The sequence below is a fragment of the Cloeon dipterum genome, chromosome 3 (assembly GCF_949628265.1).
Source record: "Cloeon dipterum chromosome 3, ieCloDipt1.1, whole genome shotgun sequence".
NCBI lineage: Eukaryota > Metazoa > Arthropoda > Insecta > Ephemeroptera > Baetidae > Cloeon > Cloeon dipterum.
This window is the reverse complement of record NC_088788.1, coordinates 34,517,750-34,526,519: the sequence shown is the minus strand read 5'-3', so window position 1 is coordinate 34,526,519 and position 8,770 is coordinate 34,517,750. Positions and strand designations below refer to the sequence as shown.

At 37.0% G+C, this 8,770-nt stretch overlaps 2 protein-coding genes across 4 annotated transcripts; both read right to left on the bottom strand.

Annotated features, from left to right (window-relative positions):
• Positions 1 to 291: 291 nt before the first annotated feature.
• On the bottom strand, positions 292 to 3,723 carry LOC135940273 (three-prime repair exonuclease 1-like). Of its 2 annotated transcripts, none has more exons than XM_065485086.1 (5): positions 3,675 to 3,723; positions 1,612 to 2,028; positions 1,067 to 1,198; positions 669 to 1,000; positions 292 to 605 (listed from the first exon to the last, which is right to left on the bottom strand). In XM_065485086.1, exons 1-5 carry the CDS (start codon positions 3,711 to 3,713, stop codon positions 587 to 589), a joined length of 939 nt encoding a protein of 312 aa, XP_065341158.1. In that variant the 5' UTR covers positions 3,714 to 3,723; the 3' UTR covers positions 292 to 586. The 2 variants fall into 2 exon arrangements, with proteins under 2 accessions (XP_065341158.1, XP_065341159.1); XM_065485087.1 differs by lacking the exon at positions 3,675 to 3,723 and adding an exon at positions 2,740 to 3,341.
• Positions 3,724 to 4,302: 579 nt separating this feature from the next.
• LOC135940271 (three-prime repair exonuclease 1-like) lies at positions 4,303 to 7,622 on the bottom strand. 2 transcript variants are annotated; one of them, XM_065485084.1, is made up of 5 exons: positions 7,429 to 7,622; positions 6,985 to 7,054; positions 6,014 to 6,433; positions 5,467 to 5,598; positions 4,303 to 5,408 (listed from the first exon to the last, which is right to left on the bottom strand). In XM_065485084.1, the coding sequence occupies exons 1-5, from the start codon at positions 7,446 to 7,448 to the stop codon at positions 5,064 to 5,066; spliced, it is 987 nt and encodes a 328-aa protein (XP_065341156.1). In that variant the 5' UTR covers positions 7,449 to 7,622; the 3' UTR covers positions 4,303 to 5,063. The 2 variants fall into 2 exon arrangements, with proteins under 2 accessions (XP_065341156.1, XP_065341157.1); XM_065485085.1 differs by lacking the exon at positions 6,985 to 7,054 and having other exon boundaries at positions 7,429 to 7,588.
• Positions 7,623 to 8,770: the final 1,148 nt, after the last annotated feature.

Sequence of the window (8,770 nt, the reverse complement as noted above, 5' to 3'; positions counted from 1 at the left end):
CGTGCTCCTTAATTCTGCGTTAATGATACGCATGTATAAGACAGCGAATTATGTAATTTTGACAAATCAAAGTTAAAAATAAAGTTAAACATTTGTGGCATATAGAGCTAAAAAAACATTTTGTGGTAAAAACTATTTTTCCAACAATACAAAAGTCGTTATTATTAAAAACTAACGAAAATTCGACTGTAACTCAGGACTAAAATTTAATTTCATCTCAGCTCGTGGAATCGACCCTTCAAATGAGTTAATATGTTGCTGGTGTGTGCGGACAAATTAAACATCGAACGATTAAAGTGTAGAAATATTATTATTAAATAAAATATAACGATTAAAATAAAATACATGTCGATAAAGCAATAAAAGATTAATAATAATTGTGATTACAAATAATCGTCTTAAGATATAGGTGAATACTAGTTGAACGATAGTCAGAGACGCGATTCTTATTACTCGCGGCGAGCACCCTCGTGCAAAGCTGCGCCGCTTTCGCCCGCACGATGTCCGTGTGCAGACCCCAGCTGACCAAATATCGATGTTGTTAAGTCCGTCTTGAAATTCATCCGCGTCTTCTTGGCACGACATCTTATATATGGCGACGTTGGCTGCGTATTGCAAAAGGGTGCATTAATATTGTATAGGGACGGGATTATTGCCAATTTTATTACCTAAATATTTTCGACGCTTTAAGCACTGGAAACACTTCTGCATGTTCGTTAATCCAGGGAACAAACTGGTCAACACGGGCAGAGGCGCAGTGCAGCAGGGCCATTACGTCTCCCTCGACCGACTGAAGGGTGTCTGCCTTGAATTCGGGCGCTAACTGCTGCACCAGGTCGTCCTCACGAAACGATTTGGGTTTTTTGCGTTTATTAGGAGTGCTTTCCTGGATTGTCACTGGCGGCATTTCAGGGGTCTGCTGGGGCTCTCGCTCCGCTGCCTCTGCAACGCCGACCGTTTTGGCCTCCAGTTCCGACGAGTCGAGTTTGTGACAGTTTTGCTGGAAAAATATTTTATTTTGTGACATGGCAGTTGTTGGCAATGAAGGTCATTCAAATTTACTCACCGAGCATGATTGCTGAGTTGCACCAAAGTTTCGCCGGCGCCTGGGAATTACTTGCTTGGGAACTTTTTCCGGATTTAGCAATTCACGGAAGCAGGGCAGAGTGTCAGCGCACAAAATGTTATTTGGAAATGCCTGGAAAAAATTCGGGTGGGTTAATCCGGGATAAAGTTGTAGCAAAAATTATATAAATTTGTCGAAATATTTTTGGATTTTATCCATTAAAAAGTATTTTGATCTATTTTGCAGGCTGTTTTTCTTGTGAAATGTTGGTATACAAATTCTTTCCCTAGTTTTTTTTGCAGAAAAAATCTAAACAAAAAGTCAGGTGTTTGATTTCTTTATTTTATCCATTACCCTCCCGCGTCCTCACAAAAAAGAAAAGAGGTATTTTTATTCGTTTAAATTATTTTTCAAGTTGAAATCACGTTTCAACATCTGAACAAAGCGTTTTTAAGTGGATTCTTAGCTGATTTACTTAATTTTCGACGGTCAATTTAAGATGATTTAGGTTGCAGTTTTTTTTTTAATTAACTCCAAAATCTCACCCTTTTAGCGTAGAGAAATTCTCTGGTCAAAAGCGAAAAGTAGAATCGGTGGCCATCATGCGCTACCAGACAGACAGGTGGCGGCAACCTTTGGAGGAAGGATTCCAGGGTATCACAAGTTGCAGTCTTGAAAGTCGGGTGGCCTTCAAGCATGAAGTTGTCCAGGCCAGACACCTGGCTGGCGATTGGGTGGACAGGCGAACAGGGGTTCATGCACATTGTAAGCTTGTGCAGAATGCGCGGCAAACGCGGCGACGCGGCTCTCAGGTCGGCGACCGTGACCGCGACGATGGACAGCTCGGTGACACGCATCCTGGGCTGCTCGTGCTGCAGGCCGGTCGTCTCCAGGTCGAAGAAGGCGAGGGTGCGCACGCCCTTGCCTTGCTGTTCAATTTGCGGTGCGTCCATTGCTCCTAGCTGCAGGCACAACACAATATTATAGCTTTAGACACCCGATTTGGGAAATTTGAAACATACTGCTGGCCGAATATGGGGCCTTGAATCAATTGTGTTGGGGATTATTGTTCGACAGACGTTTACTAAGTTTATTGTGGCATTTAAATCATCAAATTGTGTTGCAATTTCTAGCGGAGCTTTTGTAATGCGATTTTGGTATAAAAAAACTAAAAAAATAAAAATTAATTTCAAATAAGAAAATCGGGTCAGAGTGAAGCCAATATTTAAACGGAAATCGTGAACATCAAGAGGAATCTTTATACCAAAAATCATCGTTTGTTGAACAAAGTTTGGATTTATAATAATTTTTTAGGTTTTCTTAACATCACAAAATTCAAAATTGTGCATGTTCAATACAAGAACAAAATACATGCTCGTATATTTGAGTTATTTGAAGCTTAAAATTTCAATGAACATCCTGAGTGTGCGTAATTTTTTATTTTAAATGCAATATTATTTAATTTAAATGCAATATTTAATTTTAAGTTCATTTAATTTTGCGAGAATGAAAAATATAACAATATTTATGGGGGCAATTTTACTCTAATAATAATTCTTAACACAAACTGCAGAAAAAACGTCAGCCCGAGGACGGCATAATTTACGTTAAAGGGGTGCGGGGTGGACAAAAGCGTCCGAGAAGGAAGACTACCTGGTTACACCATACCATACCAGTTTATTGATGATAGCGGCGAACGTACAGCTTGGCTACCCAGAGGGAGGAGCGAGAGAATTAGCCTCTAGCTCGCGTGTGGTCAGGAGAGCGAATGTGTGTGTGTGTGTGCGAGCAAGTCGCGCGCTCGAGATAGGAAGGATCTCAGCAAATTGCGGTGCTTTTATTGATACCTGACAATGAGTTTCTCCCTCCGCTCTCCCCTGTGGGCGCCTGAAAATTCACGTCGTTACCATATCGGCACAGAACAATTATTCATGCGCTGAATATTCTGGCCTTAAATCAATTGTGTTGGGGACTACTGTTACACACGTTTACTAAATTTCCTAAATTTAATGTGACACATTGTGCGAATCGGGAAATTGTGTTGCAATTTCTAGTGGAGCTTTTGTGAAGCTTATTTGGTCATAAAAATCAACAACTGCTAATTAGAAATCTGGACAGAGTGAAGCCAACATTTAAGCGGAAATCGTGCACGTTAAGAGATATCTTTAAACCTAAAATCATCATTGTTGAACAAATTTTGGATTTTTATTCGATATTTAGGCTATCCAAAACACATTTTATCTAGACAGTAGATCGAAAACAATGCTAGATAGAAAAATTTTGACTGGTGTTTCATGTTAACATCCGAAAGTTAAAAGCACGTCAAGAAATAGAACATCATCTTCATTTTTAACTCATTTTCCATAAAATAGAGTATAAGTTGAAATTGAATTTTTTAGTTGTGTCCCAATGAACAAAAAAGTAAATAAAATTTCTTTAGTACTGTTTTTTTATCTTCAACTATAGGCTTGAAGTACCAGCAATTAAATTATTACTGTGATGGTAGAATAAACATGTTATAATATCTGTTCGCTTCAAATTTGAAAAGGGACATCGCTGAGGCTTATTTAGTTAGGTTCTGAAATCAGACTTTTTTAAATTGACTTACATTTTCCACTTGCTGAGCATTCCAATGCATTTTGGACATTTTTAACAAACATAAAGAAACACAAGAAGTCACTGAGTTGTTTAAATTAAAATTACTTCGTTTAAAAACCCCAAAATTACGTGGTTCTGTCAAAAAACATAATGTTTTTAAAAAAAATGAGTCTATGAAGAGAGGATTGCCAATTGCCATAGTCTACGACATATCCGAGCACTTCTGAGACTTCTGTTCACTGAAACTCGTTTTTTAGGATTGGAGCATTATATAGAGGGTAATCGCTTTGCTCTTTTTGTGGTTTTTATCCTTCTATAAATATTTAAAAAAAAATCTTTATATCTATTCAAATACTTGTACGAACGAAAAATTACTAAAATGATAAAGAAAATAAAATTTGACTAAATAAAACACTTCTTAAATGCGCAGTTTTTTTATTATTATTTTGATCGTGTGTTAATTCTAGAAAAGGCTTATAATAATTAATAATATGTAACTCGATGTAACTCTTCTAATCACAAAGTTGACCAATGCAATCTTCTGTTTCTAAATTTATAAAATAATAATGTTTTTCATTTTAAATGTTGTTATATTACGATATCATTTTTGAATAGTGGGAAACAAACTAAATATGGTATTATTAATAATATTATAATTTATCTCCATCACACAATAACATTCCTCAGGAACAAATGGGCCAACCGAGGTAAACCATTAAATCAAACATTTAAATTATTTCATGTGACATAAAAAGCGGAAAATGTTAACTAAATATTCCGAATGCTTGAGGGCTTCGCCCTTTTGCGGTGTTCTGTTTTTGTTAATAATTATCAAAATCAATCAAGAATCCTGCCAGATTTTCTCACAGATGGTATTTTTTCCGTTCAAGGGTATCACAATTTTGTACTCCCCCCACTAATCCTACTTAATATCACTTTTATCATATTGTCGTGTTCAAAACTTTTTAATGAAATATTAAATTAATTATGAATGAAATATTTATTAAACACCAAAAGGTGTACAACAGACATAATATCTATTAATTAAATTAATTATAAAATGATCTAATTGAATTGAATATAAAACATATACGCTGCTGGCTGAGACCTCTATTTATTATGCACTGAATACTTCTTCTCGGAATTAGCTTACTTTATAAAATGTTTCGCAAAATTATATAATATTGTCTTTTGCAAAAGTAAATGACTCTCTCAGTATGTAATTGAGAAACGAAAAACATCAATGAGCACCTCGCGCTCTTTAATTCTCAGTTAATGATATACATGTGCAAAAAATGTAATTAATTAAAAATGTTTTAAAAAGTTCAAATTGTATATTTCACATGGCATACACTAAAAATATGTATAATACAGAAAAAATATAATTTTGGGGTACAAATTAACTTTGCACAGGAAAAATTTTCGCATGTTTGTTAATCCAGGGAACAAACTGGTCAACAAGGGCAGAGGCGCAGTGCAGCAGGGCCATTACGTCTCCCTCGGCTGAGTGAAGGGCGTCCACCCTGAATTCGGGCGCTAACTGCTGCACCAGGTCGCCCAGACGAAAAGATTTGGGTTTTTTGCGTTCAGGAGTGCTTTCCTGGATTCTCGCCAGTTGTGTAGGGGTCACTGGTGGCGTTACAGGGGTTTGCTGGGACTTGAGCATGTACTCTCGCTCTACTGCCTCTGCAACGGCGACCATTTCGGCCTCCAGTTCCGGCGAGTCGAATTCATAAGAGTTTTGCTGGAAAAATAATTTTATTCTGTGACATGACAGTGAAGGAACATTCAAATTGACTTACGGAGCTTGTTTGCTTGGTTGCACCAAAGTTTAGCCGGCGCCTGGGAATTACTTGCTTGGCAACTTTTTCTGGACTTAGCAATTCACGAAAGCAGGGCAGAGTGTCAGCGCACAAAATGTTATTTGGAATTTCCTGGAATGAATTTAAATGGGTTAATACGGTATACAGTTTATAGAATAAAAATATAAATTTGTTGAAATATTTTTGGATTCGATGCATTAAAAAGATTATTTTAATCTATTTAGGAGGGTGTTTTTCTTGTGAAATAATGGTATACAAATTCTTTCACTAGTTTTTTGCAGTAAAAAAGTTAAACAAAAAGTCAAGTGTTTAATTTCTTTATTTTATCCATTACCCTCCCGCGTCCTCACAAACTAGAAGAGAGGTATTTTTATTCGTTTATTATTTTTTTCTAGTTGAAATCACGTTTCAACATCTGACCAAAGCGTTTTGAAGTGGATTCTTAGCTGATTTACTTAATTTTCGACGGTCAATTTTAGATGATTTGGTTTGCAGTTTTTTTTTTAAATTAACTCCAAAATCTCACCCTTTTAGCGTAGAGAAATTCTTTGGCCAAAAGCGGAAAGTCGAATCGGTGGCCGTTATGCGCTACCAGACAGACAGGTGGCGGCAACCTTTGGAGGAAGGATTCCAGGGTATCACAAGTTGCAGTCTTGAAAGTCGGGTGGCCTTCAAGCATGAAGTTGTCCAGGCCAGACACCTGGCTGGCGATTGGGTGGACAGGCGAACAGGGATTCATGCACATAGTAAGCTTGTGCAGAATGCGCGGCAAACGCGGCGACGCAGCTCTCAGGTCGGCGACCGTGACCGCGACGACGGACAGCTCGGTGACACGCACCCTGGGCTGCTCGTGCGGCAGGCCGGTCGTCTCCAGGTCGAAGAAGGCGAGGGTGCGCACGCCCTCGCCTTGCTGTTCAATGTGCGATGTGTCCATTATTGCTCCTAGCTGCAGGCACAACACAATTTTAGCTTTAGATAACAGATAACTGATTTTGAAGCGCAATAACCTACGCTTTCTTGGGCAGTTTAAACACTGGCTTATTATGGTGGCCGTAAAATGAATTGTGTTGGGGACTGTTTATTCCGACACTTCAATTGGGAAATAGTCGAATTTTTAAATAAGTGTAATAATAATACGTATGTGTTGCAATTTCAAGCGGAGCTTGTAAGACATTTTTTTACATCTAATCTAGCCCGTAAATCGAAAACAATAATAGATAGAAAAATCATGACTGGTGGTTTATTTTAACATCACCAAATTCAAAATTGTACACGTTCAATGCAAAAATATACTATTGAGTTATTTGAAGCATGAAATTAAAAAAAAATATCGTCTGTACGTGTGTCTATTTTTTAAATAATTTAATGTATACTTCGTTTAATTTTGCGAGAGTGAGAAAACAACATTATGTTCGCACACACTTTAGGAATCTGCTTAGGAGGACAAAGGACAAAACCTAATAAAATCCATTCGGATGTATAAAAAAGTATTTTTACCTGGCACGTTAAGAAGCGAAACTGAAAGCCGCATTTAGTATGGGATGATTTAAGTTTCGCTTGTTGTAATCTAAAAGTAAAACTCGGATAAAAATATTGAAGGACCGCAATTAAAGGATTAACTGAAAGCCAATTAAAAGCACATCAAGTAGAGCATCATCTTAATGTTTAACTCGTTTTCCGTGGAATACAGTGTAAGTTGAAATTCATAATTTTTAGTTGTGTCCCAATTAAATAAAATGTAAATAAATTTTAACAAGAATGACACTAATACGTTATCTTCATCTGAGCTTGAAATACCAGCAATTAAATTATTACTTTGACGGTAGAATAAACATTTATAATATCTGTTCACTTCAAATTTGAAAAGGGATAATCGCTGAGGCTTATGTACTTTGTTAATTTCTGAAATTACATAAGCTTTTATAAAAATAAATTACTTACATTTTCCACTTACTGAGCATTTCAATGCATTTCGGACACTTTGAACAAACATAGAAACACAGGGAGTCTTTTAAATTAAAATTTAAAACCCCAATATTACGTTGTATCAAACAACATAATGTTTACAAAGAGTCAATGAAGAGAGGATTGCGATAGTCTATGACATAAACAACAATCAGTCGTACCAACTGAACGACATTATCGTTCTCCGCCTAGCCGCTAGATGGACTTTCACGCGGTATCCGAGACTTCTATCTGCTCACTGAAACTCGTTTTTAATAGGATTGGAGTAGTAGAGAGGGTAATCGTTTTTTTGTGGATTTTATTCTTAGACTTTAAAAAAATCTTTGTATTTATTATAAACCTTAGAAGAACGAAAAATTACCAAAATGATACAGAATATTAAAAATTTGACCAAAAAAACTTCTTCTTAGGACGAACCTCTTTCTTCTTATCACAAGGTTTACAAATGCAATCTTCCCTTTCTTAAATTATAAAAATAGCAATGTTTTTGCCGTTTTTAATGTTATTTTGTGATAATGATCATTTTTGAGAAGTGGAAAACAATCAAAATATATGGTATTACTTTAATTTATCTCCACAACCCGGACATATTTAAGGAACAAATGGGCCAACCGAAATAAAAACCATTAAATCAAACATTTAAATTATTTAATGTGACATAAAAAGCGGGCATTGTTTATTAAATATTCACAATGCCGAAGGGCTTCACTCTTTAGCTGGTCTGTTTTAAATAATAATAATAATCCAAATCAATCAAACATCCTGCCAGATTTTCTCACAGACACGACTTTTTTTCTTCAGAAAAACACTAAAGAAAATCTCTAGCATATTATATACCTAGATTTCAAGGATGCAGTGCAGCTTGTGTTCGCTTCAAAGATAAAAATAGCTCGATAATTTCTTTGCATGCATCAAGCACAAACGGTGTTTAATAATAATAAATAGTGGAAGAAAAATCATCAATTATCCGCAGCAGATATTATTATTATCGCAGGGCAAACAAGCGCCTGCAGATTCTTGAATTAGGCAGCGCCGTCGGTCGGGAGGCGCCAGCGTGTTGCCTACCTCGGCAGGCGGTCGGCTCGCCTGCGAATTTGGCGTGTCATTCGCAGCGGCGTCGGTGCATGTGTTGTTGACGGAATCACTGACCACCTCTCTCGCGACCCGTGCAACAAAGCAACCCTTTTCGCGCAAACACACGCACGTCCGTGGCAAAAACAACCCCGCTCAATTAGCCTGTGCTAATGACACGCGCTGGAAATGGAGAAAGCTGTGTGCAGCTGTTGTTACACACGAGGAAATGAGTGATAATTGGAGC

Coding starts and splice junctions, on each gene's coding strand:
- LOC135940273 (XM_065485086.1), bottom strand. CDS start 3,713: ATGTCCAAAATGCATTGGAATGCTCAGCAAGTGGAAAAT. Junction 1,199..1,611: donor AATTTCTCTACGCTAAAAGG/GTGAGATTTTGG, acceptor AATTTTTTCCAG/GCATTTCCAAATAACATTTT. Junction 1,001..1,066: donor CAACTCAGCAATCATGCTCG/GTGAGTAAATTT, acceptor ATATTTTTCCAG/CAAAACTGTCACAAACTCGA.
- LOC135940271 (XM_065485084.1), bottom strand. CDS start 7,448: ATGCTCAGTAAGTGGAAAAT. Junction 5,599..6,013: donor AATTTCTCTACGCTAAAAGG/GTGAGATTTTGG, acceptor AATTCATTCCAG/GAAATTCCAAATAACATTTT. Junction 5,409..5,466: donor CAACCAAGCAAACAAGCTCC/GTAAGTCAATTT, acceptor TTATTTTTCCAG/CAAAACTCTTATGAATTCGA.